The 18641-nt window shown below is 42.0% G+C and overlaps 1 protein-coding gene across 3 annotated transcripts in view; it reads right to left on the bottom strand.

The window, feature by feature from the left end:
* The window catches only part of KCNAB1 (potassium voltage-gated channel subfamily A regulatory beta subunit 1), a 443265-nt gene that overhangs the window by 64918 nt on the left and 359706 nt on the right, over positions 1–18641 (bottom strand). For all 3 annotated transcript variants that reach the window (XM_043875447.1, XM_043875448.1, XM_043875450.1), the window contains exons 3-7: positions 16113–16150; positions 11371–11450; positions 8584–8628; positions 4940–4984; positions 3098–3141 (exon numbers count right to left, since the gene is read on the bottom strand). In XM_043875447.1, the coding sequence (XP_043731382.1) occupies positions 3098–3141; positions 4940–4984; positions 8584–8628; positions 11371–11450; positions 16113–16150 (252 nt within the window). The remainder of the gene's footprint in view (positions 1–3097; positions 3142–4939; positions 4985–8583; positions 8629–11370; positions 11451–16112; positions 16151–18641) is intronic.

The following is an 18641-nucleotide window of genomic DNA, read 5'->3' as shown; positions in this document are numbered from 1 at the left end:
TGGCACAAATTTGAGTTTAATGAATGTTTGTGGAATGACTAAATTAATAAATAGACTTTCAGAGCCTGAGTGGATCTTGTGATTCCAAATGAATATAGTATAGAATATTCCAAATGAATATAGGAGTATAGAATATATTCACTCCTTCCTTGTGAATCTAAGGAGAATGTTGTTTCTAACTGGATCTAAGTCAAGGACTTAGGGCTTGTTGAAAAGTTCTTTCATAGATTTTTTTCAAAACTGCATTATACCCAAATTAAGCTAATTTTATACTCTAAAAATTAACTTAGGTAGCCAAGGTCATCTAGCACACAGGTGGCCTGAGCTTTACAAGAACTGGACTTCTGTCTCATTCTTCAAAAGTACTTCTCAAATTTAATGTGCATATGAAACTCTAATCTTGAATAAAGTCACCTTCATCACAGGACAAGTCCCAGTGAACCCTGAGGATAATGATTTGTAAACCTCTTCAAAATTTATTTTGGGTCTAGAAATCTCATGTCCCTTCTTTTTTTTTTCCTGTAAAATTCACTCAATTCCCTAATTTCAGTCTGCCTAGAAATATCCTTTGAGCTGACTCTCCTGCACGCAAGAGTATTTTCGTCTTTGGCTGACACTGTAAACTGCAAAATAACACCAACAGTAAGAACATTATAATTAATGTTATAATAATTAATCCCAATTCATCTTCAATCTGAAAAATTTGAAATTTTGTATTATTTTGAATCTGGGTCAGCTTGAATTTCAGTTGAACTGGTTTATCCATCCTGACAGATTAGCTCCTTAAGAGAATTCCCAACTTTTTTAAAGGGGGAGAAAATTTAAGGTATTTCTATTAAATTGTATGAGGCTTGAAGGAACCTGACTTAAAAAGGAGAGAAAAAGAGTTCTGAAATTATTCATACACACTGGTACATATTAAAGCAATGGAGATTCAGTGAAAAGACAGTAGCACAACTTCTCTATTCTTTTTCTCATCGATTTTCTGTCTCTTTGTTGATTGCTACTGTAAACCACTTTCTGAATCTCTTTTGGAATCAGTTAGATCAGAAAGAAATGAAAAACAAGAACTATCTAGGCAGCACACTGCCACCACATCTGTTCAGCTTGGTACATAAGCTGAAGACTTGGATTTTTTCTTGTTGACAATCTTTGTGGTAGATGACATACATCATTGGGGCAAATACTAGAGTAGGAACGGTAACAGTTTGGGGAGGAAGGCTGGGTTTGACTGTACAACGTCAAACTGGACATGTGGCCTGAGAAGGCATTTTGTGTGAGTGAGGAATTTGGAAGCTTTCTCAAGAGCTAGAAAGTGGTCATTCATTGTGGCAGTTTCAGAATGTTACTTACTTAGTGTCCTTATCCATAGAAGGAACACTAGTAGGTGCATTAAGAATGATGATGGTGATGATGATGACAAAAGTAACATTTACTAAGTGCTTATTATATGACAGACACTGTCCTCTATGTGAATAATCTAAGTTCAATCCCTGAACAGTGACCTTGTGAGGCAGGATATTTATAGCCCATCTTATAGTCCAGGAGATGAGCCTAAGTGAGACTAAGTAACTTTTACAAAGTACCCCAGCTCATAAATGACAGAGTTGGAACTTGAACCAATGTTCATCTGATTTCAAAACCCAGATACCTATAAATATACTAAAACCAGTTAGTGATCAATACATATATTTTTGTGTTTATAAGTAAGTGTTTGCAGGTAGACAGAGAAGTCAGTATAACTAGAGGGAAAAGTAAGGAAGGATATGCACTGGATTGTGAAACTATGGAATGGGATGAGGTGAGCAAAAGGAGGAATTTATTTTTTTATTTTTATTTTTAAAGTAGTGGGATTAGAGTACATCTTATGTTTTTTGGGGTGACTTTAGTATTTCATAAGTGAGATTAGTTTTAAAAAGGAGAAAAATCATTTGTCTCAATGATTAATTATGAATAGAAAGGTATAAAAATCTTGAATTTTTATGAAACAGTTCATGAACTAGTGTAAAGAAACATATGGCAGCCCCTTTTAACATTTTTTTCATTTATACTGATACATACCACAACATTGATGAAATTTATGCTAAGTGAAAGAAGCCAGTCACAAAATAGTACATATTATATAACCTCATTTATATGAAATGTCCAGAATTGGCAAATCCATGGAGACAAGAGTAGGTTGATGGCTGCCTGGCCTGTGGGAGAGGGTAAGGAGGGGATAAGAAGTGACTGAAGTAGGTATCAGGTTTCTTTTGGGGGATATGAAGGTGTTTTAAAATGAAAGTGTCAGGGGAGTGTAATCTCCTCGGTTCTGTCACATCTCAACAGAAATTTGAAGCGACGGACATTAAAGCCTTCGGCATGTCACAGCTCTCGGACAGTGCTATAGCTCCCTCAGTTTTATTTAGAAAATAAAGGAAAATACATCCTCGAGGTGTGGGGGCATGCCAACCCAAAAGACACGAAGAGAAGAGAGAGAGAGAGAATGTGTGCGTGCGCGCAGGATAAAGAGAGACCGCCGCAGCCCTTTGGCTCCTTTTTACATGTTTTTTCCTCACCCCTGGGCCTGCCCTGTGTAAACTGGGCTAGCCAGGAGTGCTGTTTGTCCCGCCTGAAGTCCTCACTCTGGTCCTCGACCTGCCTTTGTTCTGTTTTCGCGGGCTTTTCCCTTCCTTGTCTTTTAGCCATCGCCATTCTGGACTCCTGTTTCCTATTCTAACCACCTAACAGAAGCATGGTGATGACTGCATACTCTGTAAATATTCTCAGAGCCAATGAATTGTACGTTTTAAATGGGTAAACTTCTATGGTACATAAATTATAGCTCAATAAAGCATTTTAAGAAACCTTGTGGAAGTGCTTTATTAATGTTAGCATAGTTGTAAAGAAGAATGCTAGAAAATCGAGTCATTTTCTTTTGAGTTCTCATTCTCCCCTGTATATTACTTCACCCCTCAGGAAGAAACATAGGGTTGACTGTGGCTCTCCTCATAGAAAAACTTTTCCCCCTTCCAGTGTGTTTTGAACTTATTTGGTTGACACGTTTCTTGAATTGGCAACCCACAAACGAAAATAAAATGGTAGCAGCAGTACTCACCTTCAATAATATGTTTTCTTGACAACCCTCTTTCTGTTTCAGCTCTGAGAAGAAAGAGAAGCAAGTGACTTTGAGTGGGGTGTGCTTGTTTAAAAATCACTGTTTCATAAGTACAAAAGAATAATCATTCTTGACTGAATTTTTAATGCTATTCCTTGTTCTTGGCAAGTCTGTACCACTGCGGGTTGGGGAGAGAAGACTGGTGGGCAGTACATCGAGAGGCTTTTCTTTGGAGACCATCACTGTCGTCATACCATGTAAATAACAAGTCAGCCATGTATGCCTGTCCATATATAATTTGATACTTGACAAATGGCTCAACCTTCCCACTGTGTTCTTAACCAATCCTAAACCAAACAAAAACAAAAAATAATGACATCAGTTTGTGAGCTTACTATAAGATTGTTAGGCTACTGATAGCATTGACTTTTCTGAAAAGGGAAGTAAATTTGAAAGTGCCTTTTGCCTTTCAAAAAAAAACGAACAGCTATTTTCTTTTAAAATGTGATGTACTAAGTCTTCTTTAAATTAGTTTCCTAACAAGAAAAAAACCTTTAACTAGGATTTTTGCCTGCCAAGACCATTTTCAAACTCTAGACAATTAGAAAGAAATGTGGTCCTTGAAGATTTAAAGCACTGATGAATTATTTCTTTAACATCAATACCTTTGGCAGCCCCTTTTTAAAACACAGTAGTCTATCATTCACCTTTGGTGATTTTATATCTTTTAAAAGTATATTAGATAATATTGTATGTAGTACTCCACTACATACTGGTTCTTGCAGATTGTCATATTTCCTGTTTATTTCTAAATTATAGGCAAGGTTTTCAGTTCCACTGCAAAAGCACCAAGCCATGGTACCATGAATCGGAGTACACACAATGTAAACCTACATTTCTTACAAGTACCATTGCTTTTATTTTTTAATAGACTACAGTAGGAATAAAAATCTAAAATCCATGTTTCTATCTTCATATTTGTCATAAAGAAACTCAAAAACAACAATAAAATATGAGTGTGTGTTTTCATTAGAAGATTCCCCTTCAATTTTATCTTTAACTGTTTTGTATGAATTATAAGGAAGTAAATAAGGTTCTGTTTGTTTGTACTTGTCTTCTTTTTTTGTTGAGGCTCCATGAAAATCTTTGAGATTTCCATGAAAAGTATATGAAATAGCCTGCTATTTCCTCACATGTTTGTCAAAGAGGCCAGTCTCCTAAGACCTGCTGAATAATGTAAGCACCATTTCAAACACCAGTCGGCCCATCAGAAGCCAATTCAACTTGGGAGATTTGTTCTGTATCCCACAACAGGGAGAGGACCACTCTTTCATTTAACCTGACAGAAAGTGATACAGGCAGCTTCCTGTTATTCTTCGATGAGATAGTCCTTTTGATCAGCATTTTCAGAGCCCTCTGCAGAAATGATCAGAGACTTACATGTGGGGCCAGGAAAGATATTTTTATCACTGTTTTCTGTAGAAGTCTGAGTTTTGGCAGATTTAAGTAGCTTTTCTTCTGTGATGCTGTGTGCTTATTTTCTTTGCCTGAAATTTGAACTCTATTTTGGAAATGGTTCTAAGTATGAGGTTGGTATTTGAAAATCTCCATGAATCACTTAGTAACAAGTGACCACATGTTCTGCACTAAACTACTTTGAGGGTATCTTGCTAAAATTGAATCGTAGGCTAATTGCTATTTCCTTCAAGTAAGAAAAAAAAATCTTTCTTTCCAAACCAATTAATTTTAGTATGTTAGATGTAAAATGGTTGCCTAAAATGATCAAAGCATGAACTACTAGTCGTTTCCTGTCAAGCAGAGAAGAAAAGACATTTGACTTACTTTCCACCCCAGTAGAGTTTGGTTGTTATGACCAGGCTGGACCTCCTATATGTTGAACAAACACAGAGAGAAATATTTTAAAAATTGATGGTATTGAGTCATATTATTATTATAGCACTAGACATAATTTACCATACCTCACATTTTAAAACTGGTGAAAGGATAAATTTGTTCATTCATGTCATTGAAATGTAAGGACAAAGGGAAGCTGATGACTGGGGACTTGAAGTCAGATCCTAGAGAAAAAGGTCTGAAGGGAAGGAAGCTTTGCCTGGAAGACCCGGGAGAGGAAAGACTATGGCAACACACAGGTGACTGGGTGGTGGCAAAGCAAAGGTGAGTGGTAGGCGTGGAGAGTCAGGATGGAAAATGAGAAGAGTAAGTAAAAAAACTTAAAGGATGGACTGCTTTAGGAACTCAAATAGACAGCCACTAATACTCACCAAGCATCTGACACAGTGTTGATTGATCATGAACTTTCCATACACCCCCTGCCAAAGACCATGGACCCTAGTGTCTCTGAATTATGACTCTTTCCAACCAATTGGAAAGAGTCATACAACCAATTGCCTTCACAGGAAAGTACCAACTACATGGAAATAGAATAAATTTAATCAATAAATAGGAATAAAATTTCTTCCCATTCTTCTTATTAATTGAAAATGTTATTTTAGGAAAACAACCCTAAAACCCTTAACTCAAACTTCTACCACTTTATTCCTAAGGGAATGAAATGTGGAAATCTTGTCAGCAAATTCATTACCTCCTCAAAACCACACCCAAGGGCAGGAAATGCAATTGCACTATTTTGATGGTGGAATATGAAATATGTCTTGAGAACTATAGTCATATAATTTAAAATTGGGAGGTAGAGCTCAATACAATTTAATTTCTCCAGGTATATAATTCAGTTGAACTGGCTGAGGAAAAAAAAGGCATTTGAGATTCAAAGGTTAAGACCAAACTTCAAGAGTATTTGAAATAAGGCATTTATTAATTCCGTCAGCTGTAGAGTCAATGCCTGAAGCCCTGACACATAAAAGACTAGTATGATTAATGATAACCAATGGGGAATGATGGTGACAACTCTGACAACTTGGCTGCAACAAGAAAAATTTGTAGAAAATGTCAGTAACCCTATCCCACTGAAGTTAATTCCCTGAAAAGTAATTTGAATCACTAACAGAAGGTCTACAGAGATATACATCTGGAAATTACATACCCCAAAAGGGTTGATGCACTTTCCAAGTTAATCCATCAACCTCATGATACCTAGTATAATAGCAATCTGCCACGGGGAAGTTGGGTCTAAGAGACCTTCAGCAAGTGTTCTCAGAACTTCAACAAAAAGCTCTGGATGGAAGCTTATTAAAAAATGAGTGCAGCCTTCTGGATTATTCAGAGCAGTTGGCCCTGCCAAAGCCATGCATTCTACCCTTAGGCCACCATAGACTTATTTTTCCCAAATTAAGCTTTCTATAGAATGTTTGGACTCTGTGGTTGTGCATACCAATATTTATGTTCAAATATAAGAGTAGACAACAACCTGATGAATTATCATGGACTTCAGGGGGGCATCTAGAGCAACTGTTCTGTGTGGGTGAAGAATGATACTATGAGGATTTCACATTGATATAGCACAGCTTTCAAGATTCTTTTGTTCACCTTATCTCACTTTATCAGCACAATGCTCCGTGAACAGTTATGCCACCCATTTTACAGGTGGGTAAATTGAGGCTCAGCAAAGAGAAGTTAACTGCTCTGGACAAAACAGCTAGCAAGTGGTGGTCTTGGGACAAAAAGCCAAGGATGCTAGTTGAAACCTGCTTTTGTAGCCTTCATGCTATGATGTTATGGTCTATCTTTTCAACAACCTCAGGTTGAACTGTTATGACCTGATGTCATAACAGCTGTGAACTGTTATGACCTGATGTCAATATTCTGTAGCATGGGGATAGCCTGAGTGTTTATTTGCAAGATTGAAAAGCATTTTGCGAAAGATGCATGTTAATCTATTTTCTACAAAAGGTATGTAAGAAGTTTTGCAAAGTATGATGAGTGATGACTAAGTGTGTTGTGGATGCAGAGGGGAAGAGAGTTACTGCACCAAAGCTTCCCCTTCATCCTCAGGCGTACTCTGCCAGCCTGCACCATGCTGTTGATGTCACTGGACATTACTGGACTCATCTCCAAAGTGTCTGTTATAGGTTGAATTTTGTCCCCCACAAAAGATAACGCTAAAGCCCTATCCCCCAGTACCTCAGAATATGAGCTTATTTGGAAATAGGGCCACTGCAAATGTAATTAGTTAAGATGAGGTCATGCTGGAGTAAAGTGGGCCCTTTATCCAATATGACTAACGCCTTCATAAGACACACAGACATACAAAGGGAGAATATCATATGACAGAGGCAGCATTGAACAGTTGCAGCTATAACGCACAAAATGTTAAAATGCAGCAACCACTAGAAGCTGGGAAGAGGTAAGGAAGGATTCAGAAAGAGAATGCTCCTGCCCAAGTATTTATTTTGTACTTTTGGATCCCAGAACGGAGAGAATACATTACTGTTGTTTTAAGCCACCCATTTTGTGGCACATGGTTACAGCAGTCTTAAGAAAGGGATACAGTCCTATTTGAGTAGTGATGGATGGGTCAACATTCTGAGTGGAATGGTAACTCAGGCAAGGTGGAGGACTGGGTGGGGATGTGAATCTCTTTCCGTATTTAAGGTTGAATACAATTTTCTCTTCACACTCTTTACAGTCCCTGGAGTGGGGAAAGAGAGGAAGGGAAAGGGAGAAAGTAGGTCACCAAAGTTCATTTGTTTATATTTCCAGGAACTTCCAAGTTTCCGTTTCCACTTATATTATAGAACTGTTATCTGTTATTTATTTGGCCATCAGCAGATCTTATACAAGAGCAGAAGTCAACTCCAATTTAACCAGTGGTCTTTGCTGGTCTTTGCCTGAGTCTGTACTCATGCTGGGAAAGAAGTGGCTACGGGGGGCTGACACGTGTAGTGAAACGGAAAGGGTTTGCTGCTCCCCCTCCAACATTACAGCATCCATCATTACTATTAGCTTTGCCTCTACAAGGTGATAGGAGGCACTGTAACCCCTCAGGCACGGCAGATGAAGCACTTTCTTGAATGTCCAGATAATAGGGCTCCCAGCACACAGGAGAGATGCTGGCTCAGACAAGAAAGCTTTGGGATATTTATCCCAAGGGTTTCTTGGGTCATCATTTCTTTGCATCCAGAGTTGCTAATAAAATGAACAATGCACATAAATACACGTATGGAGATAATTAACGTTCTGTAGCTGGCTTCCTTCACCAGATCACCACACAGGGCAGTCAAAAACCATGAAATGCCACTTTATTTTATGCACAATTATCTCATGAACATTCTCTGCTCAACCCATGGTAATTCATTGTGATCAACGACAAGTTAATTTTCGAAGTGCAAGTAGTGAGCTCGCTAATATTTACTTTCAAAGCACTGTAAATTATTTCTTTACTAAGAATTGAATTTTCTGACAGTCTTTTTGGTCAGTTGTCATGCAACTTTATTTTCTCTTCTCTGGTACAAAATAGTAACAGTTTTTTTTAAAAGGCTATTAAATGAGTATGGTGAATGCATTACCTCCAGCCTTTCTTCTTGATGATGCTCCCCAGAATCACTTCAGCCCTGGAGGGGAAACAGATAATGTCTCAGGATACAGTATTCTGGAAATGCAAGAGTCAATCCAAAACACCAGATCCCTTCCTTGTTTGAACTGTCAGTGCCTACATGTCCCGAAAATAGAAGCCACTCTCGGCTGGTAGCGCAGTTTCTGCTGTTTCTGCTTGTGCCTGCAGAATCCTGCTCCCGGAGCATTCCAGACGCACCTGCCAAATCCTGACACTCTGGCAGGAGACTGCCTGTGGTCCTGATACTAGGAAACAGTGGAGTCATTTGGCAGGTTGGCATTTTTGAACCACTGATCCTATATATAACTGTCTAGCTTGGTGGTATTCAAAGGGAGTCAAGGATTTCTTTCTAATGGCCATGGTCTCCGATTGTGACCAGAGAGGATAGTGAGACCTCATGCTTTTCAGACAGAAAATACTGACGCCCAGGCGATCTTGCAGGGTTAAAGAACCCATGTGTGGCTTTGGGCCTCCCAAAGCCAGGGCTGCAGTGGCCTGTAGAGAGAATGTCCTGGGTTCCAGTGACAAGCGTTGTCAGAAGAGCAGGATATACGAAGTCATGGGGGAGTGTCCTTCCTGCCGCTGGTCGTGGAGAGTTATACTGAAGACTCTCTCTCCGTCCTCTCCCCCTCCACCTACCCCAGCTGGGACCCAACCTTATGGATACTAAAACTTTCTTCTAGGTTCCTCCCAGTCAGACCAACATTGTGAAAAGCGGGTGGGCTCTCAGAGGCTTTGTGAATGGAGACATCAATGTAATCAGTGCGTTGTCCATTAGCATTCTATAGAGCAAGTCATCTCTAATTGTGATTTGTCTTAGCTGAAAAGTCCTGTCTTTGTTGTAAAGCCTGGCAATAAACCCTGAGTTGGGTTAGCTGGGGAGCATAAACCGAGGAGAAACACATTGAAACTGTTACCTCAGGGTTCTTTCTCCCTGTCTCTCTTGCAACCTTGCATTTCACAGCGGGAACCTCTCTCATTACACACTGACAAACAATCAATAATTAACCAGGACCGGTTATCCTTCACAATAGGAATACAAACAGAACCTAACAGACTTGTTAATCACTCCCTCTTTTTCAGCTTTAGCCCCATTTTGTAATAAGCAGGATTCAACAAAAGAAGAAAACACTGAGATAAAGTAGGATGTGGAAAGAAACAAATCCGTATCAGTTGTATTTTCTCTCCTTGGACACAACAGAAAACATCAAGGATGTGGGCTCTGAACCTGCCTGATAGTCCTTGAACATAGCCCTGCCCTGGAAAAGGAGGAAACCCAGGCTGGGAAAATGCACTTTTATCAGGCAGTGACGAACTTGATTCAGCAGTTTGTTATTCTCACCCAGAAGGGGAGGAATTAAGCCTGCAGGTGACTATGTTCCTCAGCCCCGTTAGAGAATTGCAGAGCTGCTCCAGCAGCAGTCTAGATGTTTAGTTTCTTTTCTGCATCCGTGTTCATAACAGGAGGCCAAGGCGTCCACTTCTGTTGAATGTGCTTATTGTGTGGGACCAGAGGCTGTGGATACTGAAGACATAGTACCCATGTGCTTTGACTTATCACTGAGCCTTGTCCTAGAGCTCCAGACCTGCTCTAGGGTCCAGAAGAAGGTTGTAGCCAGTTGGGACTTGTCCAGAAAAAGAAGTGAGGCCTCTTCACAGCCCTGTCTGTCCTCAGCATAGAGCCTGAAATGCCCTCTTATAAAAGATATTCGGTTTCTTGGCATCTTTGGGAATCCCTCCTTTAATCTCTGCTTCCCTGCAGAGAGGATGTGCCTGTTCCCCTCAAGGTTGAGGAACTACATGGGGTGGTTATAAAATAAAAGACTAGCTTTGGAAAAACCACGCTGGAATCTGCTCACTTCTATTAATTACATTCAGCTAATATTTATGGTGAAGAAGGAATTCATAGGGCCTGGACTCCATCTCAGGCCTGTCCGTGCTGGCCGTGCTCGGCTGCCTCTCCAGCGGACTCTGAACTCTCTGCTTAGTGCCTGTGGGGACGACAATGGAAGGATAAGACCCCCTCCAGACAGGGGAATCTTGAAGATCACATCCAGGCTACTCATTGCCTAAGAGGAAGCATACCGTAATCACCCCTGTCTCCGGACAGGTCATAAACTTTTTTTCGTATCTATCAGGATGTAATCACAGGCTTGTCGATTATTAACTGGTTGGAATGTAACTGCGGGCTTATTGACTATTGACCGTTTGGACACGTACACATGGGGTAGGTGGTGGGTTTAGACACGTACACATGGGGTAGGTGGTGGGTCTGGACACGTACGCGTGGGGTATAAAAGATTTTCACAAATGCTGGACGGCCTTGGCTAAGAGGAGACTCTGCCTTGGGCCCGCCGGCGTAATAAACTGCACTCCACTATCTGCATTGTCCTTCTGAGTGAGTCTGTTTCCCAGAAAGCATGGCTATAACAATGGTCTGCACTCTCAGCACTGTGGTCACAATCACTTCTGCCCCTCAAGTACTGACAGATTGTGGTGGTCGCTTCCAGCCCTTTCTTCACACAGGGACCAGGGGTGGGAAGGCCTGGGTGGGCAGAGGGGTCCAGAGATGGTCAGTCGCCCCGATTCTGGTGGCGGTAGGTCAAGGAGGGAAGCAAAGCAACGGCATCAGCATGTGTGGGAAGGACAGACCCTTCTCACCAATGTGTCAGCAAGGGTCTGGGGGGCGTCTCTTGGGCCCAGAACTGAGAGTCGAGAGACGCGTCAGGCAGTGACTTACTTTCCAGCGGCATAGACCTCGGCCGTATCAAAGAGATTCACTCCGCTCTCATACGCGATCGTCATCAGCCGCTCAGCAACCTGCAAGAGGATGTGAAGGTCAGTGGGAAAAGCCAGATGCTTTACAAGCCTGGGAAGCAACTTGGAGTCCTCTGGGGGTCTTTCAGAACATGGAAGTCTCACCGACCCGTCTTGTTTTTCTCAGTTGTATTAAAGAAAGAAAGAAAAAAAAGAAGATTCGACCAGCCTGAAGATGGTAGAATGACCCCTTCCCTCAGACCTGTCCTGGGCCCTGAGGGATTTCCTTCAGCGTTGAGAACACCTAGCCACCAGAGCACCGTGAGGCGGAGGGACTTGTGTTTCTCACTCTCCTTGGAACACCTGGCTTGACAACATCCTCTGTGGCTCTGGAACCTCTCTGACCAAGACGGTCGTCTGGATCCCTGGTCACTTCATTTCTCGTCTTTCTCTTTTTCCCAGGCCAATAGGTCCTGGCAGCTGGGTGACTCCTGACCTAAAAGCTTGTGCCTTTATCCCCCCTGGAGGCTTAGCAGACTATGCTGAGGAACCAAAAGTTAGACAGAGCTGGGACTGCTGGAAAACTCTCGTCAGCTCAGCACAGCCCCGGGCACCGTCAGAGTGGCCAGCAGCCACCCCGACCCTGCGTGGAGAGGAAAGGCTGAGCGCTCCAGTTCCTCACAGGTCAGCCCGAGACCCCCAGGCTCCTCGTTCCTTCCTTTGTTCTGCTGAACATGAGGGCCGAGTGTGACGAAAGAGCCTGGGAACATCTAGAAACTGCGCCTTGACGGAGGTTCTGGGGGGACAGCAATAGACAATGCTGGAGAAAGGACATTTTTTTTCATTTTGTTGATAGACTTCTTAGTTAATTGAAAAATTACACACCTCACAAATAATTGAAATTGATTCTCACATCATGTTTTTCATTGTGGGCTAAGGCTGCTTCATCAGTATTTCCAAGATAATCTCTTTTCCTATTTTTTTTTTTTAAAGTGACATCCCAAGAAAATTGTCAGGCTAGCACAATGCAAATCCTTTAGAATAATAGTGGCTAAAATGTTATTGTGTGTGCTTAGTCTTGTCTGAATCTTTGTGACCCCATGGGCTGTAGCCCGCCAGGCTCCTCTGTCCATGGAATTTCCCAGGCAAGAATACCGGCATGGGTTGCCATTTCCTTCTTCAGGGGATCTTCCTGACACAGGGCTTGAACCCCTGTCTCCTGCATCTCCTGCACTGGCAGGCAGATTCTTTACCACTGAGCCACCTGGGAAGCCTATTATTACTGCTTCTAATTTGGCACCATTATGACGTCTCTCCTAAGTGTAAATTAAAATTTAAGACGTACCATAATTGCCATATATATATATACAATATATATGTGTGTATATATATATATATATATATTCACACAGACACACACATTTATATTTTTTCCAGCTAGGTAGTACAGGATGCAGGATGCTAGTTCCCCAACTAGGGATCAAACCCGAGCCCCTGCAGTTGAAGCATGGAGTCTTAACCACTGGACTGCCAGGGAAGTCACATGCCATATACTTTAGAGATTATTGTGCTTGTATTGTATATCATCCTTGTGTTATGTCATGTGTCATACTAATGGATTATTATTAGGAAATGTGCATAATAAATCTCATCTAGGGAGAAATTTTAAGATGTAGGATCCTGGATGGAGAACTGATCTAAATGATAAGACATTTCCCAATCATGAGATCTGAAGATCTGAACATGGAATAAAGGAAATCACAGGACTAAGTCAGAGGACCAGTGTCTAAGCTTGAGCGTACCACTTACTAGATAAATGCATGCGTGCTCAGTAGCTTCAGTCACGGCCAACTCTTTGTGACCCCAAGGACTGTAGCCCGCCGGGCTGTCCATGGGATTTCCCAGGCAAGAATACTGGAGTGGGTTGCTATGCTCTCCTCCAGGGAATCTTCCTGACCCAGGGATCAAACCTGCATCTCCTTCATCTCCTGCATTGCAGGAGGATTCTTTATCACGGAGCCATCAGGGAAGCCCCTATTAGATAAATACATGTTGGCAAATCATTTGACCTCTCGGTGTTTCAGGTTCATCATCTGCAAAATGGGGATGCTTCTGTCCTGCCCGCCTGGGGAACCTGCAGATCTCACGGGGAGCTGACCTTACCTCCCTCTAAGGAGGGCCTGGTGGGCCTAACGTGGTTCAGGGAAGGTCATGTCACACATTTGGGCCAAAAAATGTGAGAGGAGATTGACTGAGGACTTATGGGGACATGTTTCCTTGTTCTTCTTGCAGTGTTTATGCAACGCTTTCCCTGGAGTTACTTTTCTAACTGAGATCTAGAATGCCTGCCGCTATCTTACTGTTTTGTATGGATGAAATTGACATACACAGGAACACAGGGTCAGGAGAATCACTAGGAAATGCAACGGAGGCTCTGACTGAGTCAACCTGGAAGCTGGCTCTAACTCTGCATTTCTAATGTGAAAGTAAAAATAGTTTTTTCCCTAATTTGTTCAGCCAGTTTGAATTGGATTTGCTGTTACCTGCAGTTGAAAGAAGCCTAACAACATTCCTGCCAAGTGGCTATTCAATAAATGGCTGAACTCACACAGTAATGGGGACATCACCACCTCCCAAGGTGGCACGGATAATGATGTCACTCAGCATATTGTGGTGAGTATCGGCTCTGTGCCTCCACTGCCAGAGGGAAATAGTTTAACTTGACCAGCTCAGCCATGGGGGTGACTGCGGTCAGGCTGTGTCTCCTGTCTTCCTTGCTGGCAATCTCTCTGTTGGGCCCTGGGGAAGAGCCACAGCTGCTCTCCAGAAAGACAATGGCTATTTGTCTGGTCCGCACTGAGATGAAAGTCTCTGCAGTCATTCACAACAGCTTTATTGTGTAGTTTTTAGAATCATAATTTTAAAATGATTTGTTTCAGAGGCTGGCCCAGCGTACTCTGACCTGGGCAAGCTGGGCTCATTGCAGCAGAGAGCAGACACTGTCAAGGGCCGAGCAAAGATGAAGAGGGGAATAATATGCTTACAGTTGACTCCGCTACTCTGAAAGGGAAGGTGTATCTGTCTTTTTCTGCTCCAAGTACCATACCAGCCAGTAAGAGGTTATGCACATGCTAGATACAGTGGATCATTAACTTTAGACCTCCCTCCTTCCTTGTCACTTATTTTGCATCTGATTGAAGTCTGCAACCATTGCTTTGATATCTGTGCACTTGCCTCTCTGCTGCCTCAATTCTCCTTTCCCGAGATGGCCCTGGAGTGGACCTGGTGATGACCACCTTTAGTCCTTTAGAACTCAAGGACTTATTTCCCCAGCTCTTAGGAATGCTGTCATCAGAAAGCCCTTGGCTAACGTGAGTCACCTAGCCCAGGGACACACCTGCCTCCTGGGGCAGCCTCTGTCCAATGACTGGTCATACAAGGGATATAAATACTCCTCTCTCCCCAACTTGGGGCAACTCTGCAGGGCCATCTGAGCTTCAGAGATCTCCATGGGGTCAGCTGAGGTCACTGCTGAGACTGCATCACAGCCCAGCTTCCTAATAACTGTTCTGCAGGCTAATTTCCACCTCAGGTCTGCCTCCCAAGTACTCCCCACCGTAACAAGCCCTTTGTGATGACCTATGCCCAATACTGGGAACAGGCATTCAGACAGATAAAAATAAGAAGATAAGACCCCTCCCTATGGATCTATTAAATAACAGGGTGACCTTGTGAGCTGTGGAAAAGACCCTTTACCTCCCTAAGTGTCTCCTTAGGAATGGTAGTAAGAACTACCTTTAAACGAGCTTGTCTTGTGTCAGGCACCAGTGAGTCCTCCATTAATCTTAGGGGCCATCATCTGCATTTTACTGATGTGGCAACTGTTGGTAAAAGTAAATGTTAACAAATCTAGTTAATGCAGAGTGAGTTGAAGCCCAGGGAGTATCCACTTAGATACACTATCCCTGACTCCTCAGTGGTAACAAGGAAGCCAAGGAAGGCTTGGAGGGACCTGAGGGGGTTTCTTCAGGGAAGTTGTTGGTACTCAATGCCTCCATAGCTCTCTTATGCCATGAAAGTAACCATTAAAGGCAATGGTCAGAATTATAATTTTGATAAGCACCGTTCTGAATGTGTGAATGAAGGTGTAAAGAAGTTCTGTAGTAAATACGACTGTTATAGGCCCCATTTATTTAGTGTCTGTGACCTGCTAGTCAGACGGCTATATAAATGTCAGACATGCATAACATGGTTAATATTTTCAACAGAGCTTCCCATTTTGCACATGAAAAAATGAGGAACAGAGGTTGAATTAACCTGCCCAAGTCTGGGTGACCCAGTTTTCCTAATACTGAGAAATACTAAAATGGAAACAATGCAAACGGACCAGTTGGTCTAGGTGAAGCTAAAACACATATGTATACACATGCCAGCAATACAATCTTTTCATAAAATTACTTAATACTAATTCCAAAATTGATCATTCTCTAATTATTGAGCCTGCTCATTTAATAGACTGACAGCTTCAAGGGCTATTAATAGTCTAAATGTGAAGAATACAGGAAGCAAGATAAAGTGGAAAATAATCTCTGAGTCAATCTTAGCCATTTCGGGTGATTGAAATATTATCCTTTTAAAATACCAGAATCTCAGAAACTGTATTGTAAAATACAGTTTGCTCTGCATTTTCTATGATCAGCATAATCGAAGACAAAAGTAACTCACCTCATCTGAAATTTGACCTCCAAATGTCACCCATGTTCCTGGAAAAGAATAAATATTTGCATGTTATTCATAATCTTTTTTCTCATGTTGGGCATTAAGGAAAACACTTCTCTTACATCGGGGCTACTTCAGGAGGTTGCTCATGAAGGTACGTGGACAGGAAGTTCTGCCCATCCTCCTTCTATCGCTAAGTTCCCCAGCAGGGATCTGCATCCCTTTCCTTGTCTTTTCTTCACTTAAAGGCCCAGGATATGCTAGTAACGGCCCTGTCTACTAAAAGCTTTTTCTTCTGACTTAGCACCACATATACTGCTGTGTAAGAAGGCAGTGCCCCAAGCCTGCATCCACTGCACACTCATTTTCATTCCACTTGGCTAAGAAGTTAGCAGTTCTGAAAGGGAAGGGAAGACCTCTGGTCAACTTTTCCCTTCCTTTGCCTCCAGTGAGGGACTCTATTTTGCGTTCTCTATTCCTTCTCAGAGGTTCTTCCAGTCCCCACTTCCAAGCTGCAAGGGGTGACAGTTAAGCTTTTTCTTTCTTATGACCTGCCATTCCAGAATGGAAATCGCCATTGGCTTTGGGGTGGGATAGAGGCAGTAGCTGCTGAGTGAGGTTCGGGAAAGCAAGCAGAAGAGGCATAATCAGTTGTCAAAGATCTGCATTTGTAAAGCAAGAGAGAATCAGGCACTGAGTGGGCTATTGCCTCTCAAGTCTATAATCACCCCACTCATTCATAATTCTCTCCTTGATCCTTTTTTTTTTTTTGAGCTCTAATTACCTGCCAGGCAAAGGCATTGCACCCACGTGCTCAGTATAGCGAGGTGATTGCCCTAGCTCCTCTGTTCCAAGAGCTCACAATTGACAGCCGCTGCTGTTTAGTCGCTAAGTCGTGTCTGACTCTTTGTGACCCTGTGGACTGCAGCCCACTAGGCTCCTCTGTCCATGGGATTTCCCAGGCAAGAATACTGGAGTGGGTTGCCCTTTCCTTCTCCAGGGGATCTTCCTGACTCAGATCAAACTCACATCTCCCGCATTGGCAGGAGGATTCTTTACCGCTGAGTCAGCTGGGAAGCCCTCACAGTTGACAACACTAGACTACAAATGATATGAGGAAGGCAAATACAAGGCAGGAGGGGAAGGAGTGCTCCACTCTGACTGGAGGGAGGTGGCCCTCAAGAAAGACTTCCGAGCAGAGGTTGAGTCTCAAAGGAAGTAGCTGAATGAAGAAGGGAGGGACAGGCCTTCCAGGTACAGGTAAGGGCGCAGGCGAGGCAAGCGAGTAGAACACTCGAGGGGCTGATGCGCTGTGGCTGGGCTTCTGCGCCAGATGAGGAAGCATGATGTGGGGAGGGAGGGGTGACGGGACGTGACTGGGCACAGCTCATATTTGTGGGGGCAACAAAGAAATATGGTTGGAAACTTATGCTTTGTAATAACAGGATCGCTACCATTTATGGAACATCTTCTAAATGCCAATAGTACGCTGAGAAACATGTATACTTTCATCACTACAAATGTGAACAAACTTACAAGGTAACTTTATTATCCCAATTTCCAGATGACTACTCTAGCATCAACCAAACTAATAAGTGATATACTCAGGATTCCCCACACGTGCTGGGCTTCAAGGAGGATATCTTTCTCACTGCATTTTGCCACCTCATCAGTAAATTTCCAAAATTAATTACGGTATTTGGATTCATACCCCCATAGAAGCATGCTGATGTAACTATACCTTTTTTCTTCTTACTTCTCAGGGACTAAACAAAGGGAGGATATATATTATTTTACTGTTACTCTCTCCATCCCCAGAGGTTGTAAATGGGAGGTTTACAGACTGCACTCAGATTGCAGACTTGTTTTGCCCGGCAAGAACAATGTTGTCCCATTTGGTATTTTAATAAAAGCTACCAACATTTTGATAATTTAGGAGATTAATCTGCTTAATCTTGGGAGATTTTTCTTTGAAATGTCTGATTTCCAACTCCTCTTAATGACAGAGGATCAATGTCCCCACATAGCTGACATGCCCTGAATCTGAGCGGCAATGTCCTCCCTGTTTATTCAAAGGCCATACACCTTTCTTTGTATTTTCAACACTGAGATGAAATGGCAGTTGTTATTTACTCCCACGTGTTTACTGCTATTTTTTAATTGTAGAATTTAGAGAAAAAGAGACTTGTGCATCTCCTAAAAAACAGAGTTCAGTATTTCAAGAAAAAATAGGGGTGCACTTTTTTGGTAGATGTGAAGAATTTCCAACAAAATTCTTTGTTGTAAACAAAGAATGTTTACAAAGAATGTTTACAACAGAAAAATTGAAACTTAAGGCACCATAATAAAATAAGCCATGACTGGTATTCAGAAAAGATGGGCATTTAGAAACTTGATGGACTGAAGAAATGGCACTGTTTGTTTTGAATGAGAATAAAATAAAAGATCTGCTGTGAAGTGCAGTTCTCTATTAAGTGAAAAAATTGCCTGGGCAACTAAACCTTTTTACAGACAACACTTTTATAAAAGAGTTTC

Source organism: Cervus elaphus, chromosome 19, assembly GCF_910594005.1.
Source record: "Cervus elaphus chromosome 19, mCerEla1.1, whole genome shotgun sequence".
Taxonomy (NCBI): domain Eukaryota; kingdom Metazoa; phylum Chordata; class Mammalia; order Artiodactyla; family Cervidae; genus Cervus; species Cervus elaphus.
Note: the sequence above shows the minus strand (reverse complement) of the source record. Positions and strands in the feature narration are given on the sequence as shown.